The sequence below is a fragment of the Saccopteryx leptura genome, chromosome 8, assembly GCF_036850995.1.
Source record: "Saccopteryx leptura isolate mSacLep1 chromosome 8, mSacLep1_pri_phased_curated, whole genome shotgun sequence".
Taxonomy (NCBI): domain Eukaryota; kingdom Metazoa; phylum Chordata; class Mammalia; order Chiroptera; family Emballonuridae; genus Saccopteryx; species Saccopteryx leptura.
The window spans coordinates 66,099,670-66,123,152 of NC_089510.1; the positions used below are offsets into that span (position 1 = coordinate 66,099,670).

The window sequence follows — 23,483 nt, forward strand, 5'->3', positions numbered from 1 at the left end:
CATTATTCTCTGCTTCCCCTGGTGATGTTTTACTGGTTTAGTGACTGAATATGGGGTGATAACAAGGGAGGCAACAAGATGAGGTCAATGCAGACATTAGCAGATGCCCGAATAACAAAGAAAAGATTAAGGGTAGAGACCAGGGCTCGGTTTTGCTGTGTTTGAAGAGTTGATGAGCAATCCAGTGGGAGACATTAGGAAGGAGATACAGTGGTACCTTGAGATACAACAGACCAACATACAATTTTTTTTTCAGAGTCAGAGAGAGGGATAGAGAGGGACAGACAGACAGGAACAGAGAAAGATGAGAAGCATCAATCATCAGTTTTTCATTGCGACACTTTAATTGTTCACTGATTGCTTTCTCAAATGTGCCTTGACCGTGGTGCTACAGCAGACCGAGTAACCCATTGCTCGAGCCAGCTACCTTGGGTCCAAGCTGGTGAGCCTTGCTCAAACCAGATGAGCCTGTGCTCAAGCTGGCAACCTCGAGGTCTCGAGCCTGGGTCTTCCACATCCCAGTCCGATGCTCTATCCACTGTGCCACCACCTGGTCAGGCCTAACATACAAATTTTTTAAGACACGAGCTGCGACTTGGTCCATATTTTTGTTCGAGATCTGAGCGAAATTCCAAGATTCGAATCGTGATTCGGGAAGCTGCTGCTAGTTGGCACATTGGTGCACAGGTTCAGTATCAGCAGTTTGATATACGAGTTGACTGATTTACGAGCTCAATTATAGAATGAATTAAATTCGTATCTCAAGGTACCACTGTATTTCAAAGGAGGCGGTAAATTAGAGATACTGATTGGAAGTCCAGCAGTGTATATAGGTGGTGTGATAGATGGCATGGGAGGAGATGGTATTATCTACTGGAACTTATCAGAAAGAAAGGGGAGAAGGGGTGAGGACCAAACAGGGAAATAGCAGCATGGGAAGCACAGAAAGAAGAGAAAGAAGAGACACAAAAAAGAAGGATCAGAAACACAGGAAGAGAAGCCACGGAGGAAAAGTGTCAAGGGAGATGAAAAGTAGTTAACAGTGCAAATGCCACAGGACAGTCCAAAGGGACACCTTAGGCTGGACATTCCTCAGGGACAAGGACCCAGTCTCTGTTGTCAATTCTGAAAGAACAGCCAGGGAGCAGGCACCACACTGGTGTTTAAAGCCCCTAACCCTCTCTGTCTGCTCCTCCTTTCTTCTTCTCCTTCTCTTCTTTTTCTTCTTCTATTCCACCCCCTTCCCTTTCCTCCTCCTCCCACCTCCCTTTCCAGGCTTCTTCTCGGTTTTATCTCTTTCTTGAGGCAGGACACTGCACTGCCCTTACATTCTCCCTCCTCTATGACTTATAGTAAAAATTATGTGCTCAGCTCTCCTGGTTGTGTTTCCTTGAAACCTATATATATATTTTTTTTTTACAATAGTCCAGACTTTGGTTTGGGCTTTGCTCTTTCAAAAGTCAAAGCTATATCTAGTCTTACCCAGAACAACAATGCTCCAGCATCAATAGTGAGGAGTCACAGGACAAGACTTCCTAGGCATGAAGAATACAAAATTTCCAATAACATCTTCCTATACATGTATGTATCACTATGGACGTTCCATTTATGGGCCCAGAGCCACTCTATCTCCATCTATGGTTATGGATCTACTAAATATTCAAATGGCCACTTTACTTCCAAGTATGTGCAGAGCATGGTGCTTCTTCCTAATTCCCCTCAAGGGAGAGGGGAGGGTGTAGAGACTGTCAACTCTTCTTCCCAGAAGCTTGGATATAGAAGGGAGAAGCAGGAGATACTTTGAATTGTATGGGAAGCAGGGAGGGTAGAAGTTTTATTTGAGGATAAAAAGTCCTGACCATGTTTTGGAGGCATAGACAAAGTAGAGATGCAAAATACAGGAAAGGGATAAGAATCCCCAAAGCCAGGTCCCCAAGAGTTTGGAAGTGAGGAGATACAAAGCCCAGAATTAGTTCTGAAGAGCAGAAAGTCTACAGGAGAAGTGAATGGAGAGAGGGATGGTTGGGCGTTTCCCACCCAGTGGACTCTGAGCATCTGCTGGGAGTGGGAGCAGGAGGTGAGCTTAGGGAGAGAGAGATCATCATAGGCTCACATAACTGAAAAGTCTACACCAAAGGCTTCAGCTATGCTTAGATCAAGGGACTTAAATGTCAGAATACAACCTTCCTCTTGCTTCACTCTTTGTCTTCCAGCTCTGCTTTTCTCTGTTAGTAACATTATTCTCAGAAGACTCTCCATGAAGTGATCACTATCAGATCTGGGCTTATAGCCATAGCTCAGCAAGTCCAGCAGAGAAAGGCCTTCTCTCTCTCTCTGATACACTTAGCAAAACTCTCAAGCTTTCATAGGCCTGACCACGGTTACATGCCCATCTCTGAGCAATTGCTGTGAGCAGAAGATGAGAGGAGTTAGTTAGGTCTGGGTCATATTCCTACTCCTAAAACCAGAGGTAAAGTCATTCCAACTCAGGATATATGGACTGAGAATAGGAGAAGAACAGATTCCAGAGGAAAATTGCCATGCTGTTGCTGAATGGAGCAATGAATGCTGAAAGATCAAAAAATAACAGATGTTTTTAACAGAGAGTAATAAGCTCCGGCAAAGGGCAAGATGGAGCCAAGATTGTAACATGTCTCTCCCTCCCTTGGCTGCAGTGTGTGGGCTCCCCAAATTCTCCCGGAAGCTGATAGCCAGGATCTTCCATGGACGCCCGGCTGAGAAGGGCACCACCCCCTGGATTGCCATGTTGTCACACTTGAATGGGCAGCCCTTCTGTGGCGGCTCCCTTCTAGGTAAGGAAAAGGTGGAAGGGGTGGGGAATCCAGAGTTAGGGGCTGGGGTGGAAGCAAGGCACTTGACCCTCTTTCTGTAAACTGATCAACATTTCTTCATTGAGAGACACTGTCTACACTAGAAGCTGGACCCAGAAGTACAGTATTATAGAAAGAGCCCTTAGCTGGAGCCAGGAGACATGAGTCTCTACTCTAGCTGGCTCCTTTAGTCAACAAAAACCTACTGAGTCCTGGGCAGTCTCTGGCACTTGGAAGTATCAGAGAGTCAGCCCCTCAAAGATGGATTACTACGCATGGCTCAAAGGCAGGATGTATCAGGGTCGTGGGATCAGGGAGAATCGGAAAATTCATCTTGCAGAAGTTAGGTAGGGGAGAGTTACAAAATCCTTGAATGCCCTGCTTAGAAATTTAGGTTTTTATTCTGAACACTAATGCAGGTTTATAAGCATGTTCTGGAAAGTTCTCTCCAAGGGCAGTGTATATTGGTAAGGAGGGTGTCACTCAAGAGGCCAGGGGCTCAGTGAGGTGGCTATGGCAGCAGTGGGGAAGGAAGTCATTAGCTCCGGAAAAAGAACAGGGAACGAGGGATGGGAATGAGGCAGATTCAAAAGCACTGGGAAATAGAATCATCAGAATAATTCTGTAATGGATTCAATGTGGTGGGTGGTGGGAGTGAGGGGCAGAACAGGAACGGCAGATAGATCTTTCTGCCACAATTCGGTCCAGATGATCTAAGGTCCATTCCATCGTAAGAAAAATTAATAGCACTCTAGAGTTGACAGCCAGTTCCTGGTTTGATCCCATCACAGAGGAAGGAGGTCTGAATGGTCCATGACTGCCCGGTCAGCTCCTGGGGCTGCTGGCCCCGCCTCTCCCTGACCCGCCTCCTCCAGGGTGCTGTACGGTGAGGACAGCTCCCATTCAGAATCCCTGGGGAGGCACCAGGCTTGGACCAGGGCTTCAGTCCAGATGCCCTGCGATGTGTGAAGTGGCAGCCAGGAGTTAGCCCTCCTCTGCTAGCACCTGATCCTCACATCCCCACAGACACAGAGATGAGTGTTCTCACCCTATGGAGCCTCCCAAAGGGCCACAGAGAGTGAGTACAAGTGACAGGGGCAGCTCTGTGGGGAGTGGGCAGGGGAGAGGACCAAGGAACAGAAGGGGGAGGGACAGAGAGACAGAACTAGAAGGACAGAGATAGGAAGACACAGAGAGAGAGAGACAGAGAACATGAGAGAGACCTGGAAGATGAGAGCGTGAACTGAAAAGAAATAAAGGAGAAAATAAAAGTAAACAAATATGACAAAAGGAAGAGAGACAGGTAGGGCATGAGATACCCAAGAGAGAGGAGAGCTCAGAAAGACAGAACAGGAGGAAGGAAGCAGGGAAGAAAGGGTCAGAAGGGAAGCAGAGAGGTGGTGGGAGGGGCGGACAAGGGGCGGGGAGCTAGACCGCTTCAGCAGTCACTGCTGACTTCATTAGCATGTGGGTGAAAGAGATAGATCGTGTGCCGTGGTTTTAAGAATTAGATTGGTTTTCTTAAGCCTTGAGGTTGTTAAGTTCAATAATGTTCAAGGCTTATTTGTATCTACCACATATTTATTCCCTTTTATGTTTTGAAGATGTTAGGTGTTTGCTTCTCTATCCCTTCACGCTCCACCCGACACAGTTCTCCTACTCTAGACTCTCTCCTCCTCCCGGTAGTCAGTTCCATAGAGGGGGTGCTGGGTGGCAGAGGGCAGAGGAAGCAGGAAAGGGGCTGAGGAACAGGGGAAGAAGGGAAAGCACCCCTGTTTCAGTGCCCACACTGAAGGCTAAGTAGAGCCTGGCTCATGGACTCCGAGAGTATTTGCAGAGCTGGGAGGCAAAGCCACATCTCTGGACTCACCATTGCACACCCCTGGGTGCATCCCAGTGGCCCGGAGCCCTGTTCAGAAGGAGGCTCTCCTACCTGGCTTATCACCCTTATACACCTGGAAAACTTGGCCAGTAGTCCCTTGCTGCAGACAGAGATCAAAAATGCCTCAGGGAAAAAGGGTGGCCTGCATGGAGCTCCACTCAGAACCCGGTAGCCAGAGCACCTGGCTGCTTTTGAGAAGGCCAGGTAGAGCCTGGGACGTGCTCCAGAAAGGTACCTCTGCCTGGCACTCTGAACTCCGACCTGCCACCCCACCCCCCAGACCTGGTGCCTTCCTTTCTGTATGGCTTATCCTGGTTATGCCCCTACCCTAGGTTTAGGTATTTATGCTTTATTGTTTGCTTTCCCTGAAGCAGTGGTAGTCAACCTGGTCCCTACCGCCCACTAGTGGGTGTCCCAGCTTTCATGGTGGGTGGTAACGGAGCAACCAAAGTATAAATAAAAAGATAGATTTAACTATAGTAAGTTGTTTTATAAAGATTTATTCTGCCAAACTTAGTGAAAATCCGACATAAAGTACTTGGTAAGTAATTATTATTATATGCTTTAACTTGTTGTAACTCTGCTTTATAAATTTTATAAAGCAGAGTTACTTTCCTACCTTATAAATCACCATTACTGTGGAACCAGTGGGCGATTAGGAAATTTTACTACTAACAGAGATACAGAAGTGGGTGGTAGGTATAAAAAGGTTGACTACCCCTGGCCTAAGGGTAGCCCATGAACACAAGGTTTTTTGTGGACCCACCTTGGGCTATCCAGAGCTCACCAACCCTATGGCTTTAAGGGAACCCTGAAACCCTGTTTAACATGTTCAGCCTCAGCTTTGGTTGGAATAGGCAGATAAATCACAGATTTAACTCCTCATCTTCAGATTTGGATATGAGTGTCTGGCTTGGGTCTTTGAAATACCATGGAGAAGGGTACCCTAGAGTGGTCTGACGGTCCTCAGCTCAAGACAAGTTGGGGCAGTGCGGGCAGTGTGTGTGCACAATTCTGTTCTCAGGTACCAACTGGATTGTGACCGCGGCTCACTGCCTCCACCACCCGCTCAATCCAGAGGACCCAACCCTCCAAGACTTTTATCTGCTCAGCCCTTCTGACTTCAAAATCATCGTGGGTGAGTGAGGGGCAAGCTGATTCCTGAAACCAGTAGTGGTGCTGGAGATGGCGTGTGTCTACTCACTTGTTCATCAGGACAGGATACCTAAGATGAAGAACCAGCTGGGACTAGAGTCTAGGGACCTGACTCCAAGCTCAGAGCAGTGATCTGTAGGTGCAGGGACCATGAGCAAGTCATTGAAGTCCAGGCCTCAGTTTTTAAAGGGAAAATAAAAAGCCCACTCTAGATAATTTCCAAAGATGCTTCAGGCTTCTGTAAACCCATGGTTTCTTTGTTTGTTTGCTTTTTTAGTGAGAGGAGGGGAGGTAGAGAGACAGACTCCTGCATGTGCCCCAACCAGGATCCACCCAGCAAGCCCAGTAGGGGGCAATACTCTGCCCATCTGGGGCCATTGCTCCATTTTTTTTAGCACCCACGACAGTGACCACGTATTCATCCTCAGTGCCCGAGGCCAACTTGCTCGAGCCAATCGAGCCATAGCTGTGGGAAGGGAAGAGAGAGAGAGAGAAACGGGGTGGAGAAGCAGATGGTCACTTCTCCTGTGTGCCCTGGCCAGAAATCAAACCCAGGACATCCACATGCCAGGCCAACACTCTACCACAGAGCCAACCATCCAGGGCCAAAGCCACGGTTTCAAGTGGATCGTGCACATACAATCCAAGTTCCCCTTCCAAGACTATCAGCTGATTCAATCCAGTTCCTTACTGACACTAAGCCAAGATCTAAGGATACAGTATAATTAAGATCTAGTTCCTTGCCCTGACCAGTTGGCTCAATGGTAGAGCATCGACCTGGCATGTGGAAGTCCCGGGTTTGATTCTCAGCCAGGGCACACAGGAGAAGCAACCATCTGCTTCTCCACCTCTCCTCCTTCTTTCTCTCTCTCTTTCTCTCTCTTCCCCTTTTGCAGCCATGGCTTGAAAGGTTCAAGCAAGTCAGCCCTGGGCACTGAGGATGGCTCCATGGCCTTGCCTCCAATGCTAAAATAGCTGGATTGCCAAGCAACGAAGCAGTGGCCACAGATGGGCAGAAGATCGCCCTGTAGGAGGCTTGCCAGGTGGATCCCATTTGGGGTGCATGTGGGAGTCTGTTTGTCTGCCTCCCTGCCTCTCACTTAATAATAATAATAAATCTAGTTTCTTCCTACAAGGAGCCTATGGTCTAATAAAGTAATAAAATATAGGCACAGAGACCTCTACAATAAGAAAAAAAAATCAGTAAATTCTTCATGAGAGAAACAGATAAAGTGGCATAAGAGTTCATAAGAAAAAGACTTCTAACTGAAGAATCTAACTGAAGATTTGGAAAGTCTTTCTGGAGGAGGCAACAAGATCTAGGCATTGAAGGGTGATTATATGATTTGAACACATGGTTATGAGCATTGGAATGAGTATTATAAGGCGATGAGATCAGCTCATGAAGAAAAACAGCAGTGCAAGCCCATGAGAATACGTGGGGAAGAGCAGGTAGGGCAGGATTGCTGGGAAAAGGTGTGAAGGGGAGTAAAAGAGTTAAGGCTGAAAACATAGATTGGATGGTACAGGGGGCTGACAGGGAGCAAGTTGTGACCTTATTTTCTGTGTCTCCATTACCTCATGTGCCTTCTTCTTGCCCAGGTAAACATTGGAGGTACCAGTCAGATGAGACTGAACAGCATCTTAGGGTCAAACACGTCTTCCTCCATCCCCTGTATAACCCGAGCACATTTGAGAACGACGTGGCTCTGGTGGAGCTGTCAAAGGGCCTGGTGCTGAATGACTTTGTGATGCCCATCTGTCTGCCAGACAAGCCCCAGGAGGAAGGTACTTCTCCTCACCCCTGGCCCTGCCTCTGCCGAATAGCAGGTGCCTCCACAGAGACTTGGCTCTGGTACCAGCTGATAGTATCTGCATGATTCTTCAGCTGCCTCCCATAAAAGAGCTAAGTTAGAACTTGTTCCAAGGCAGCACATAGTACACAGGCAGGCTTGTCCGACACTGTAAGAACTACACTGCTCACAAAAAATTAGGGGATATTTTATAGTTTCATATTCATTTTGAAATATCCCCTAATTTTTGTGAGCAGTATATATTCATGAGATAGGAAAACAGAAACCAGACCAGTTATTGTAACAGAGACTCTAACACAGGGTATTGAAGGCATGGAGAAGTAAAGGGAGAATGCTGAGAAATAGAGATAGCATTTGCAGGAATAAACCACCACTCCTGGGGCTCAGGGAACAAAGGGAAGAGAATGGAGTTACAGAATCTAGAAGCTTGAACAGGGACCCTGTGGAGCGAGGACTCACTCTGCAGAAGAGGCCCTGTGCTCATGGAGTTAGGGAAGACAGCGGGAACCAACCCCACTGCTGGGGTAAGAAACCAGTGCTAAGGCGATGCCAACAGTAATGGAAAGCCTTCCTGGAAGTTTCTCCTGACAAGGCAGAAGTACTGTCCCAGAGTCTCATCTGTAGCATTACAGAATAGATAGAGTATGGAAGGGTGAGCTCAGAGCCGAGGGACAACAGCTCAATCGCCAGCGTAGATGCAGATCCCCATGCCTCCACTTCCTAGTTGGTTGACCTTAAAGAAGTTGCTGAACCTCAAGGCCCTTACTTCTATACTGCGGGCAATCCCCGTGCGATGGTTGTGCTATTTAAATGAAATACTATACTCAAGTGTATCCAATATAGAGCGAGAGGCAAACCCGGGACAACTGGCTTCCCTTTTATTCCGTTAAAAGTTCAGTGGCACCATGTCACAGCTAGATTCCTTTAGTTCAAAGACGCTATAAAAAATGGCTGAGCCCTGGCCAGTTGGCTCAGTGGTAGAGCGTCGGCCTGGTGTGCAGAAGTCCCGGGTTCGATTCCCGGCCAGGGCACACAGGAGAAGCGCCCATCTGCTTCTCCACCCCTCCCCCTCTCCTTCCTCTCTGTCTCTCTCTTCCCCTCCTGCAGCGAGGCTCCACTGGAGCAAAGATGTCTACGGCCATACCACCCTGAACGCACCTGATCTCGGAGCAAAGATGGCCCAGGCGCTGGGGATGGCTCCTTGGCCTCTGCCCCAGGCGCTAGAGTGGCTCTGGTCGCAACAGAGCGACACCCCGGAGGGGCAGAGCATCGCCCCCTGGTGGGCAGAGCTTCACCCCCTGGTGGGCGTGCCGGGTGGATCCCGGTCGGGCGCATGCGGGAGTCTGTCTGACTGTCTCTCCCTTTTCCAGCTTCAGAAAAATACAAAAAAAAAAAAATGGCTGAAAGGAATCTGAGAAGTACTTAGGTGGGTGAGCCAACAAGAAAGGCCCAGGTGTGCCTCTGATTCTTCAGGTGCCATGTGCCCACCATGTACATTCATTAACTTATTCAGCACTCATAAAAGCTTATGAGGTGGTCCTCTTTTCCAAACTGGAAAACTTGGGGCCAGCAAGGCAAAGTGACTTAACCAAGAACAGCTCGCAAGTAGATTTGGGGCTAGAATCCAGGTTTTTCAACTTGAAGTCCAGTACTGTTTTCAGGATCCAGGCTTTTCTTAAAATAAAGAAATAAATGCTCTATCAGTTCCCAACCCACTCCCACATCACTCTGAGACTTGCCAACTTCGTGGACTACTAGGATATCAGAGCTGTGGGGTAAGAAAGTTAAAAAATGCTAAGTCCAGCCTCTTCACTGTATGGACAGGAAAACTGAAGGTCAGAATGGCAGGGAGGGGTGAGGCTTGCTAAAGGCAGCATAGCATATTGTGGATGAGGCTGGACTTTTATTTTTCTCACAATTATTGATTGAGCACCTACTATGTGCCAGCACTCTTACAGGCATTGGAATACAGCAGTGAGCAAGACAGATGAGATGCCTGCTCTCACAGAGCCTAGGTTCCATGCCGGTAAGAGTGGGAGAGAATAGACAACCAAACAAACCAGCTAGAGATTTACAGAAATGGATGCTAAGACCTCTGTTGCAGGTAACCTCCACCCCAGCAGTCTTCTTCCTCAGTAAGTTGCCTTTCCTGAGGGGGCAAATTCAGCCCTTCCTCTTCAGGCGGGAATGACAGGTCTGCAAGATGCAATCTTCTGAAAACTCCACAGACAGCCTCTCAGCTCCCACCATGTCTTCTCTCCTCTAGGGGCCATGGTCATCGTCAGTGGCTGGGGGAAGCAGTTCTTGCAAAGGTTCCCAGAGACCCTGATGGAGGTGATGTTCAACTTTTGCCCTACAGAGAGTAACACTTCTGCCCTGCCTGGGGCCCTTCCTGCTCCATGTTGCCCCTTTGGGACTTGGAAGCTTAGTTGAGAAAGACACCAGGGGCTCATATTCACTTCAAAGTTCACTGGGACTTTGAATTTCCAAGCTTGATCTGTTTGCTCTGCATGTCATAGGTCTCTAGTCTCTAAACATTGTTGACTATTTCTGTAGCTTATTAAAGGCACAGCTCATGGAAATTCTTGCAGAAAACAGCAAGCTTGGACACCCAAAAGGATGACCCACCTGTACATTATAAAGGCCCACATAGCAAACTAAACAAGAATGGGACAAAGAATAGGTTCTTGAGAGCTGCAGTCGGGGAAGTAATGATTTGACTGTTGCATTTAGAATTTTACATTCATCTCATTACATAACAGAACACTGAACTAGAAATAAGGAGTGATGACTCTAAATCCTAGCTCCTATTAACTTGCTGGGTGATCTTAAACAAGTAATTTGCCTCTCTAGACTATAGTATAGTATCTAGTATCTCCAGCTACAGAGTCAGGGTGACACTAGATATCATTCAAGAACTGCCTGGCCCTAACATTACCAGGTTCTGGAACTGCCACAACTAGCTTCTAAATTGTTCAACATACGTTATATATATTTCAGTGTACTTTAAATTTTCAAATTTGCAGCAACCATTCCTCATTCATTAACTCCTAGGCTTTTATTTGGTGCAACCCATGTACTAGCTGCTAGGTATGCTGGGGATGAAAGGACAGACCTCATCCCTGGCCTCCTCGGGCCGATAGTCAAGGGGGAGGTACAGAATGTAATTATCAATGTGATGAATGTGATGATGGAGAGTGTGGAATGGTCCGGAATGTATGACAGGGGATCTGACCTCATTTTAAGGGTTTGAGAGGGCTTCCCAGAGGAAGTGGCACCTGAACAATAAATAGAGGTTAGTCAGACACTTGACAGTTTGCTGAGGATATGTGCTCAAACCACCCTGCCTGACTGCGTCTCTCCTCTTGCCTGGGAAGGCCATGGCCCAAAAGGGACCTGAATGTCCTCTGGTCGCCTCCCAGAAAGGCCAACAAGAGCTGTACTTTGGAACCATATGACCCATTTAGTTATTGGTTTGGCTGACTTAGAGTCACGTTTCTTTGTTTTATTACAGACATCTATGCCAACATTAGCCCCAAGCTGAATCAAGATCAAGTATATAAATACTGACTAAATATAGTCAGTATATAGATACTGACTATGTTCCAAGTTATGTAAGATAGAAATGGACAAGATATGGCTCCAGTGTCTAGAAGCTCATTCTATAGTGAGGGAGGACGTAAGTAGATGCTTGCTGCAAGGCGAACATAAGTAACCCGACATCTGTACAGTGGTTGTAGTTTACAAAGCACCATCCCCTCATTCATCTCCTCATTCATCTCCTCCATGTGATTAGTATGTCAAATATCATGACTTCCTAGTTCAGATGAGAAAAAAAGAGTCTCAGAGGCGAGGTCGGAAAACACAGTTATTAAGCCACAAGCCCCAGGCCCCACAGCCAGTAGTGGTGGGGAAGGGGATAAGGAGACTGATTACAGGTTTTACATACATTGCCATATTTGAAATAATGCATGCACTAAGCAAGTATTATCACCAGTTTACAAATGAGAAGACTGAAACTCAAAGAGGGTAAATGATTTGCACACGGTCACACAGCAAGTTCATGACTGAGACTATACCTGCTCATGGACCTCCTGATTCTCCATTCAGTGCTCCTACATCTTCACCATAGGGCAGTTTCTGAGACCAGGTCTGAGGTAGTCCCAGGCTCATCCAAGATGAAGATGGGGAGAGCCAGCTCTAGGGGGTGTCAGAACACAGGGACTCTCGGTCAGGAGTGGGGACCCACAATGGCTTTGTGTTTCAGATCGAAATCCCAATTGTTGATCACCACACCTGCCAGGAGGCTTATTCCCCATTGAAGAAGAACGTGACCAGGGACATGATCTGTGCTGGTGAAAAGGAAGGTAAGGCAGAGGCTGGCATGCCACAGGGCACCACCAGCCGGAAAGTGGCGCAGAGCCCAGCGATGGAAGGGCTGGAGACCTTGGAGTCTGGTAGACTGAACAGTGGAGGACGGGGAGGGAGGTCATAAGAGGAAGGATTCTACTGGAGAAACTGCGCCAGAGAATAAAGTGCTAAGAACTTTCCATCATTCCCTTTTCCAAGTTCAATTTCTCACCTTCGAAACAAGCGAGTCCTTCACCTGCGTTTTCTAAAATCACTGAGCTTTGAGGAAGCCTGACCTAGAACTGCTTGGAGCCTAGGTTTAACTCAAATTATCTCCTTGCGCCCCCTCGTGCCCAATTTTCTGAACTACAAGTCAGCGGTGGAGAGAAGGAGACTCCTTTGGATTTGGAGCTAGAGAAGGGTACAGGTTACGTTAATCTGCTTCTCTCTCTCTCTCTCTCTCTCTCTCTCTCTCTCTCTCTTATTTAGGGGGTAAGGACGCCTGTGCGGGTGACTCTGGCGGCCCCATGGTGACCCTGGATAAAGAGAGAGGCCAGTGGTACCTGGTGGGCACCGTGTCCTGGGGTGACGACTGTGGGAAAAAGGACCGCTATGGAGTGTACTCCTACATCTACAGCAACAAGGACTGGATCCAGAAAATCACCCATACGAAGGATTAAAGTCAGTTTTCCACCACCTTTCAGTGGTCAGTCAGCAGCAGAGGATAATTATCTGATGCAAAACACCCTCGCCCTTCACCCACTTCATTCAGCCCGTCCATTACATCTCAGCCCCCTTTTCTCTCTCTTTAAAGAAGCAGAGTAGCTGAGTGAACAGAACATAGGGCTGAATCCAGACTCTACCATTTACTAGGTTTGCAACACTGGGCAGGTGACTTTACCTCTTTGGACCTCAGTTTCTTTGTTCATATTCTGGAAATGGGATACCTTACCTACCTCATAAAAGTTTGGGGAGGATTGAATGAATTAATATATACGTAGCATTTAGCACAGTGCAGGCATACACTAAGTGCTCAATAAATGTGACTTAGCAGAACGTCAGTGTAACTACCAGGCAGGCAAAGTTCTCTTACAAATCCTGGCTGGGTCTTAGGGCTGATCAGTGTGTACCCTTCCCCTCAACCTTGACCATCTCTTTCATCTGCCCCAAATGCTCTATGCTTCTTTGCTATTGTGTCCCTTTCTCAACCCCAACCCCCTTACCCCATAAAAAAGTAAAAGAGACAGGGTTCTTTGTCGTATAGCATGTCCCACAACAATGCATGAGCTAGACTCTTCATTGTGAGAGTGCCTGTGAGAGGCAGGGCAGGGAAGGAGCCTGGGAATGCTCAACTAGGAAGCCAGACATCAGGTTCTAGAACTGGCTCTGTCCCCAGCTCCCCGTGTGACTCTTCCCCTTATCCTGAACAACCCTCCAGCTCTGACAATCTAGGATCCAGTGAAGCCATTTTTCCTTAATGAGAGGGAGGAGTCAGAGCCAAAGCAACCAAAAGGCCGAGATTACCTTAGGGTCCAACAGAGTTTTGATGCAGACAAAATACTGCTGCTGCAGCAACACCCACTTTTGTTCACCGTACCCTGCTTCCCAAAGCTGTAGCCCAGGCCAGGTGCTAGTGGAGGGATCTTCCCTTATTCCTGGCAGAGCACCTGCTCTAGGCCTCAACTTGCTTCCCTTCCTGAGCACCTAATCTGCATAGTTAGCCCTGATAGACTAGACTCAGGCCCCTGGACCACAGCTGACCCCACAGCCATCCTTCCGATTCCTCAGCCCTGTTGCTTACTCTGCACACCCTAGTCCCACATGATCACAAGTGTTTCCCATGCAGAATTCCCTCGGAGAGACATCTCCTCTCTCAGGAAGCTTCCAGCGACCTCATCCCCTCCAGAATTCTGAGATTTAAGCCCTTGAAGAGATCAGAAGCCCCAAGTCTCTGTCTGATTCTAATCAAACTGGTCTTCACGGGAGACTTCAGTTCTTGACCTGCACTGCAGCAGCTGAAGTCACTCAGCATGTTTTGCTGAAGGAGACACAAGGAGTGAGATGCATGGACACTAAGCCTTAGGCTGAATGCTCAGGGATAGCAGTTCATAGCCTGTTCCTGGCTCTGTGAGCTACTCATTCTACCTCTCTGCCCTGCAGTTTATTCTGTAAAAAAGAGACGAGTGGTACCCAACTCGATCAGACATTTGTCAAGCAAGCTGGAGCTCTATTTCATACACCAAAGAAGAAGTGTAATGCTAAGTTTTGGAGATGTCCTAAGGCCTTCCCAAACACCATGCCTTCCTGACTCGCAGCACTGCCTGGAGTCCCTGAATACCACCGGGCTGTGCTGACTGCTCTGGAGACTGTGGAGATGAGGGGAACATGACTCTTTCCTCCAGGAGTTCCCACAGGGGAACTGACACATAAGCTAGTGACCACCATGAGCAGACTCCTGGAGCAGCACACACCCATTGGAGGAGGGAACATCAGGAAGCCATCTGTACAGGAAGGTATCCGGATAATACGGGCCAGCAGCTGAACCTTGATGAGGTTGGGTACTTCCACAGGCAAGACAGGCAAGGCCTTCCAGGTAGAAGGAGAACAGAGGCAATGGTCCCTCGGGCTTTCTTCAGATTATACTGTCTTCTCTTACAAAAATAGCGTGTCTGATAAACCAGTATTCTGATTCTGCACAACAATGGGGTTTAGCCTCAAGATTTGTATTCAGATATGGGTTTCTACTGCTAATTAGAAGGAGAGCATTCCTATAAAGCCTCTCCAAAGTGGTGTAAAGTGAAAAGACGATTAACTTAGGGCACACCTTGCTAACTGATGCACAAAATAAATGAAGATAAAGTACAGAAGTTTACAGACACAGTTCAAAGCTATGGCACCTTAATGCTGAGAGGCTGTGTGTAGTTCCCAGGGAGGGAGCTCAGTGGGGCCACTCTCGCTGCTCGGTTGCCTGCTGCTTCTAGAACAGCAGGCTGCAGAACAAAAGGGGAGTGCTAATTTGCTTTTCACCTTTTCTCCTAAAAATGAAAAGCCTCTTCAGATTTCTTTTGGTTAGTAAAACAAATATTGATGTAGGTCTTTTATAAAAGCAAGAAAAGGTAAAGCAAACTTTCAAAAAGTGAAGGCTATCTGCACTGACTTCTGGCTGGACACAGTTTATTCCGTCTATTCTCCCAGGTGCAGTTTTATCCTTATTCTGAGGAAATGTCCAAATGTGCTGCCTAAAGTTATATCAGCCCCTGAACTTCTGTTAAGGTTCAAGAAACCTGAATCTCTCACCATCATAGAAGCAGAGGGTTGAAGTGTCTGTTACGACCATCTTGTCTGACTTCATGACCTCTTTCTTGAATATTTGTGGAGATGGGAAATACTGCCTCCAAATGCAACTCATTCCGACTTCAATATGAGTCACCTCTTAAAAAGGCCTCTTCTATGCAACCAAAACCCACCTCCCTAAAATACAGTTCTTATATCTAAAGCTATGATTTCATATTGTGAAGGTTATTATCAATAACAATCATGACAATTCCACTAGCAATAGAAGCTGTTGTTCTTGTGGGTGACTACACATCTGTTCCAATAAACATCTGCAACGAGTCAAAGCATCCTGTTTGGCTCATATGTTTTTCATGTGTTGATGGTTCCAGTGAGTTGTGTTTTTATTTATCAACATTTCTCTGTATCTGATTAGAATCTCTGTACATAAAGAGAGAGAGAGAGAGTAAGAGAGAGACTATGATGAGAAGATTGTGTATCAATACAATAGCATGTCTTAAGTTTTGAAGGTCAGTTCTGATTAAATACCTTGTCCCACTGCTCCTGGGATTATCAGAATATCACAGGATGCCATTTTTGCAGCATCCCGATTACATTTCTTGATCGTCATCTGTACCCAGGATAGAAAAAAACATTTTTTGATCCAGTGTTCAATTGTTTAGTTCAGAAAATATGGCACCATATTTATAAGTGGCCTGTTATGGATTGGAGTGCTTTCTTTCTGCCATGAGTTAATATTTTCAGGTCATAGGAATCTAAGAATCAATGCCACCAAGAAGTCCTTCGAGCAAAGGTAGGCAAGAATCAGAGACAGGAAATCTGTTCCACTAAGGCAGCAGAAATGGCGGCCAACCTGGATCTAGAATGGGTCCTGAAACCATGACACGTAAATTCTAATGCAGCAGAAGTTGAGTCCCTTATTCACTTTCTCCATCTATACTGCCCACAAAAATTAGGGGATATTTCAAAATGCATATGAAGCAATACAAAAAAAGAAGCATTTGATTTTTTTTATTAAACAAGAATATCAAATAAGCAAACGACAAGTCAAAGAAAGTTGTTTGATTTTGCAAATGAGATGCAAAACCAACTTTTATTTCATTGGTGAAAATACACTGTAAAAGGCTGAAAGTACTGGAGTGTCTGCACGTTCCCTGACCCCCTAATTTTTGTGAGCAGTGTATAAACTGTCTGAGAAGTCTTTGCCCTACATTTCCCTGAAGGTTGTTGCAATCAGAAAAATTAGCAGATAAGAAAGAACTTTGGCAACTAAACATATCTCACATATAAAAAATTCTATGGGACATAATCACTAAAATTTCTGAGTATTTACTATCTGATTGAGACTACACATTTCTCTAATTTAGTGCTGTGATGAAAGTACAGTGTGTCCTTAAAGTCATGGTGCACTTTTGACTGGTCACAGGAAAGCAAAAAAAAAGATGATAGAAATGTGAAATCTGCACCAAATAAAAGGAAAACTCTCCCAATTTCATACCTATTCAGTGCAGTTCGATGTGGGCTCACGCACAGATTTTTAGGGCTCCTTAGGTAGCTATCCCGTATAGCCTCTACAGACTTGTCACTGACTGATGGCCTACCAGAACGGGGTTTCTCCACCAAACTGCCGGTTTCCTTCAACTGCTTATCCCACCGAGTAAGGTTATTCCTATGTGGTGGCGCTTTGTTATAAACGCGCCAATATTCATGTTGCACTTTGATCACAAATTCAAATTTAGCGAGCCACAGAACACACTGAACTTTCCTCTGTACCATCCACATCTCGACTGGCATGACCATGGGCTGCTCCGCTGTATACACGGTGTTACATCATCATCTGCGCCTGCGCACATGCTGCCACATCATCCTACAGAAACTGGGAGGGTTTTCCTTTTATTTGGTGCAGATTTCACATTTCTATCGTCTTTTGTTGCTTTCCTGTGACTGGTGAAAAGTGCACCATGACTTTACGGACACACTGTATTATTATCTCCACTTTCCTGGTGAGTAAACTGAAGCACAGCGAGGTGAAAAACATGGCCCCGCCGGAAAGAACATACCCCAGAGCATCAAGCACACATAGTGTCCATATTTCGGGTTCTAATACTATTCTCCATTAAAAGAAACTCCTTGAAGAAATGGCTGATCCTAAGACCAGGGCAGGTATGGGTAATTTTATGGTAGAAGATGAGCCTAAAGCATCTTGTATTAGAAAGTAGAGAAGTCACAGAATAATGAAGGTATGCCAAAAAGACACATCAGACTACTGAGGGAGCAGCAGTGGCCAAAGCTAGAATAATTTGAAGAATAAAACAAATAAAATACTATTGAATTATAATCCAAACTATAAAGTAAATATTCATGAGCCCATACTTATATGAATTACTGGATAAATAAATGGGGAGAATAGATAAATCTCCCATGGAAAATGCCATATAATTTATGTAAATAATTTGTTTTAAAGGAAATGGAATACCATTAAGTGTGGGCTGCACATAGTGACATCCTCCAAAGGGTCTAATATGGAAAGGGGAAAGAAGAGAAACCTGACAAACACTCCTTTAGCCAAGTGATCCCAGTTAATGTCAACAGTGATGTCGTGTTGATAGTGTGTGACCTGATATGCTGAAATGAAAGTGGCACTGTACCCTTGTGTTTTTCCTTCCTCCCCAAATCTCAACCCCAGTCCAAACATGAGAAGCATATCAGAAAAAATCCCATTTGAGGGATATTCTAAAAATATTTGACCAATATCCCTCAGAATTGTTAAGGTCATCAACAATAAGGAAAGTTAGAGAAACCGTCACAGCCAAGAGGAGCCTGTAATGGATTGAATTGTATCCCCCCCTAAAAAAAGATATGTTGAAGTTCTAATTCTTGGTACATCCAAATGTGACTTTATTTGGAAATAGGGTCCTTGAAGTTGTAATTAACTAAGTAAGGCAAGGTCATATTAGAGTATGGTGAGTCCTTAATCCAATATGACCGGTGTCCCCATAAGAAGAGGAGACAGGAGACACAGACACAGGAGGAAGAACATCACGTGACAACAGAGGCAGAGATCGAAGCCCTGTAGCTACAAGCCAAGGATGGCCAAGGACTGACAATGACCACCAGATGCTAGAACAGGCAAGAAAGGATTCTTTCCCACAGATTTCAGAGGGGTCTTGACCCTGACGGCACTTTGATTTAAGACCTCCAGCACTTCTGTGAGATAATGCACTTCTGTTGTTTTAAGCCAACCAGTTTGGGGTGCTTTGTTATGGCAGCCCGAGGAAATTAATGCACAGCCCAAAAGGGAATAATGACCAAATGCAATATGGTTCCCTACATGGCACCCTGGAACAGAAAAGGGACATTAGGTAAAAACAAAGGAAATCTGAAGAAAGTATGGACTTTAGTTAAGAATAACATATGAATACTGGTTTATTAATTGTGACAAATGTACCATTCTAATGTAAGATGTTAATGATGGGGGCACTGGTGAAGGTTATATGTGGACTTTATGTGCCATCTTTACAACTTTTCTGTTCATCTAAAACTAGCCTAAAATTTAAAGTTTATATTTAAAAGTATGACACAGGCCTGGCCAGTGACTCAGTGGATAGAACCTCGGCCCAGTGTATGGACATCCTGGATTTGACTCCCAGTCAGAGCACACAAGAGAAGCAACCATCTGCTTCTCCACCCCTCCCTTTCTCCCTTCTCTCCTTCTTCCTCTCCCACAGCAGTGGCTCAATTGGTTCAAGCATAGCCCTGGGCTCTGACAATAGCTCAGTTTGTACAAGTGTGTCAGCCTCAGGCACTAAAATTGCTCAGTTGATTAGAGCATCGGCCGTAGAGGGCATGTGGGGTAAATCTTGATCAGGACACATGCAGGAGTCTGCCTCACTATCTCCCCTCTTCTCACCTAAATAAATAAATAATAAAAAGTGTGACTTAAGATCTCTCAGTTAGGAGATGGGGGACTGGGATTTGAAACCCATTCTGATGGACTCGGGAGCTCATGCTCTTACTGCACTGGTTCTACACCAAGGCCTTCCAAGTAGCCTGATTACAGGAGTCACCGGGGAAGTTTTCAAAAATACTGATGTCTGCATCCCAGCCCCTGAGACTCAAGTATAATCTGTCAGGAGTAAGGCCTGAGCGTTGGGGTTCCCCAGATAATTCTAAGGTGCATATACTTTGAGAACCACATTTTTAGGCTAGCCAGCTGGTGTGTGACCCCCAAAGAATGCTGGCAGCCTCTGTGACCCAAGTGTGGGTCTTTGGCTTAGGTCACACAGCTAGCAAGGAGCAGAGGCAATGTGGCACCCTGCAGCTCTAGGCCATGACCCAGAACTTTCCTGTGACTCTCCACAACACCCCCACTCAGAAATTCCTGTATCTGTGTTTTCCTGGAAGGAATAGCCTCTTTTCCTTTGCAGTGGTAACCTGAGGAAGAGGAAGGTGTTCCAGGCCAGCGGTGGGGGGGGGGGGGGGGCTGGGGGGGTAGCGTTTGTGAAAGCAAGGAGGTGAAAAGATCGTGCTGTTTGCGGGGAAACGAGTGACTTGGTTTCCCTGGAGAGCCAGGCAAATAGGGAGGAAAAACGTCTGAAGTCTCAGCCTGGGATGCTCAGCTTGGTTTGGAGAATAGCGAGACATCAGAGGTCTTGGGACCAAGGAGAGACATGATCAAATGAAGCATTTGTACAGAGGAAGCTGAAGGAGAAGAGGCTAAAAGCAGGGAATCTTAAGATGGCGATGAACACGGCCAGGGACCTGCTGGCCCTGAGCAAGGGCGGGCCGTGGAGAGGGACTCGGCCACCTGGAGAGCCCATTCTGACAGATTCCCAGCCTTTGTTGACACTTCGGGGTGAACTGTAGGGAAGAGGAGACAGAGCAAGGACCTGAACCTACAAGTGGGTCTGGTTTCAGGCCTCCGCTCTCCCACGCCGGCTGACACCAGCGTCCGTCTCCAGAAAGGAAGAGACAGGGGTCTTTGAACTCGAGGGAAGGAAAAACACAGGCTTTATAACCATCTCCTGTGTCTGTTATGTGTTGGCTTTTTTTTTTCTTTCAAGAAGATAAGAAAAATGTCATTTGGATGCAAAAACACAGGCTTACTTCCCAGAAATGAGCTTCTGATCACAGGAAATAGAGCCAGAACCCTTTCAACACTCAGGCAGATCACAAAGGCTCCGAGGGAGTTCCCTTTGAGGACCGGGATGTTAAGACAAGACAGTGTTATGACAAGAAGGTGTGTCAAGCCTAGACGGTGCCCGGGGCAGCATGCTGAATGATGAACAGATCAGTGTGGGTGGGAGAACAGCTCCCCCAACAACATCTGCCAGTCCGGGGGGGGGAGGGGCTCTGCAAAGGAAGAAGTTGTGGTCCCCAATCCATACCAACAGTCCAGCCCCAACCAGAGCAATCTCCAGGGACTTGAGGGGTACATGTAGCTGCAGTCAGGCCACAGTCTCAGAAGACACTGACCTACTTTGGAAGTGAGGACCCTCATCTTCCCTTGAGCGGTTTATCCTGTGGCATTATTCTGTCTTCCCCATCTTCTGGGACTATCTGGCTTATTTAATCATGCTCATTAAAGGCTCATATGTGGCCCAGGCCTGTCACCGTGATCCAAGACAACAGAATCTTTCCTTCAAACAACTCTGACAACATCTCTCTTTTGTCTAAGTTTGCATGTCTTATGCCTAAATCTATGTTGTCAGCCTAGGCCTCCCACTAAGTCTTTAATTTTAATGCATTTTAAAATTATGAACTACTTCAAACACACTGAGAGAAACAGAGACAAAAATCTATGTCCTGCTCAGACTTGATGAAATAACACGTCCCAGGCAAGGAGCAGAGGCCGAGTTCCAGTCCGAGGAGTAAGCTGGTGCCATGGGAGAGAGGGTGCTTTGGACCAGGGGAAAGAGTTCTGAACTCTGACTTTGAAAACGGGGGCTCCTGTCCGAGCTCTGCTCCCCAATGGCTCTGAAAGCTCAAGTGATCATGCCCTCTGTGCCTCAGTTTCCCTGTGGATTTTTCTTCCTTTTTAACCTCTCTACATGGACAGCCACGGGGCTCTGTAGAAATAATCCCAGCTAATCTGAAGACATTGAATATTATATAAATGTTGATAACTCCAATGTTATCTCTAGCTTGGGCCTCTCCACTGAACTGCAAGTATGAGTGGTCAACTGCCACCTCGGCATTTCTCCCATTTAGTGTCTAACAGAACGCCTGAAACATCTCCAACTCTACAGGTCCAAAACTGAGCTCCTCCTACTGCCCCCAAATCTTTTCCTACACATCATTCTTCATCTAAGGAAGCAGTAACTCTATCCATTCTTCCAGTTTCCCAGGACAAAAAAAACTTAGGGCCACTTTGACTTCTCTATCTCTCAGACCCCATGTCCGAGTCATCAACACACCTTCTCAGCTTATCTTTAAAATAGATCCAGACCCAATTCCAGTTGCTGCCACCTTGGTACAGGCCACCATGCCGGAATACATTTCTCTCATTACTCCATGATTCAAACCCTCTTGTGGCTTCTTGTTTTATTCATATTAAAAATCTATGTCCTAACAATAATGTATGGTTCATATGCTCTGACCCTCATGATCACTCTGACCTCCATTACCACATAGTAATGACTACTAAGCCTGAATTTTCCTCCAGCCACACTGGCCTCTGACATTTGAATATTCCATCTGTTCTTACTGCAGGGCCTTTGCACATGTCATTCTCCTTACTAAGTTTTTCATCAATGAATCTTGAAATAGGTAATATATTATGTCCTCAAAATATTACTATGACCCTATGAAAACAGAAGTGAAAATACTGGGTTTATTTTAGAAATGAAGAGATAAAATACAAACTGAAATTCCATTAGTACCACCCAAGTCCTTGTATAAGGCAGTACAAGTAATACGAAAATGTACTTTAAAAATAACAATACATATATACATATATACATAATAAGAGAGAATGTAAAGAAATAAACTGGTTTATGAAGTGTATTTACCCTCAAGGTCAGGCGAAGATGCTGGCTGAGGGGGAGACATTAGCATTACAATGGCCCCTCCCAAGCAGAAAGGTAATTAGCAATTTCACAGACAGCTTCCCAGCACCATTTTTAACAATAAAAGTGAGCAAACTCAGAAAATACAAATTTTACAAACTCAGCCCAAAAATCATCATTTTTTTTACTGACTTTTGGCTTTTTTGCCACACTTTCCTCACTTTCACTTAAAGGCCGTTTCAACAAAAATCTTTCCATGGAAGTTTGTTTCTTCCTCCCTTTCAGAACGTTCAGCAGGCCATCTAGTGGACGGTGGTGGAAGCTTGTGATTCAAATATCTGCTCGTGACTTAAAGTAAAAAATCCCGTAAGTGACTGCTTGTCTCTCAAATTCCTCGTGATTTAAAGTGCTCTTGTGTCAAGGTACCACTGTACTTTAGAGAAGTCTGGTTAGAGTAAGACTTATAAAAGTTTGTTTTCAGATCTTGATCAGTTGTTTCAGTGGTAGAGCATTGACCTAGCATGTGGATGTCCTGGGTTTGATTCCCAATCAGGGCACATAGAAGAAGTGACCATCTGCTTTCCTACCCTACTACCCCTCTTCTCCTCCTGTAGTCATGGCTCCATTGGTTTGAGCACATCGGCCCTAGGCATTGAGGATGGCTCTATCAAGTCTCCTTCAGAGGTGCTAAAAATAGCTTGGTTACAAGCATGGCCCAGATGGGCAGAGCATCAGCCCCAGATAGGGTTATCAAGTGGATCCTAGTTGAGGCACATGTGGGAATCTCTCTCTCTATCTCCCCTACTCTAACTTAAAAAGAAGAAGAAAATGTTTGCTTCCAGAAAGAAAAGGAAATAAAGTTGCTATGGCTATTCAGTTAAGAGGGTCAGCTTCTAAACCAGCCTAGGCAGACTGAAATCCTGCAGTAACAACTAGGGATCCTAGCTGATCCTGCGATGACCTGCTGGAGGGACCAAGGTCAGGGCACCCTGATGCTCAAGGATAAATAGAACTAAGCTGCAGTCTGTGTGACAAGGTCAGAGTTAGCAGGAATCCTTCATATCACTTTCCCTCTTTGCTTCACAAATGAGGAAACTGAGACAGGGAGGAGGGAAAAGACTGCCACCCAAGATCAACAGCCTAGATAGCT

General features: G+C 45.9%; 1 protein-coding gene across 2 annotated transcripts in view; it reads left to right on the forward strand.

The window, feature by feature from the left end:
* Nucleotides 1–15,644, forward strand: part of MASP1 (MBL associated serine protease 1) — a 71,626-nt gene extending 55,982 nt beyond the window's left edge. The window contains exons 11-17 of one of the 2 annotated variants that reach the window (XM_066347664.1): nt 2,676–2,813; nt 5,738–5,851; nt 7,471–7,656; nt 9,949–10,016; nt 11,950–12,049; nt 12,522–12,738; nt 13,879–15,644. In XM_066347664.1, coding sequence (XP_066203761.1) covers nt 2,676–2,813; nt 5,738–5,851; nt 7,471–7,656; nt 9,949–10,016; nt 11,950–12,049; nt 12,522–12,712 — 797 coding nt within the window. In that variant the 3' untranslated portion in view covers nt 12,713–12,738; nt 13,879–15,644. Of the gene's footprint in view, nt 1–2,675; nt 2,814–5,737; nt 5,852–7,470; nt 7,657–9,948; nt 10,017–11,949; nt 12,050–12,521 lie in introns of both variants that reach the window. The other variant, XM_066347661.1, reaches the window with a different exon arrangement.
* The last annotated feature ends 7,839 nt before the right edge of the window (nt 15,645–23,483 follow it).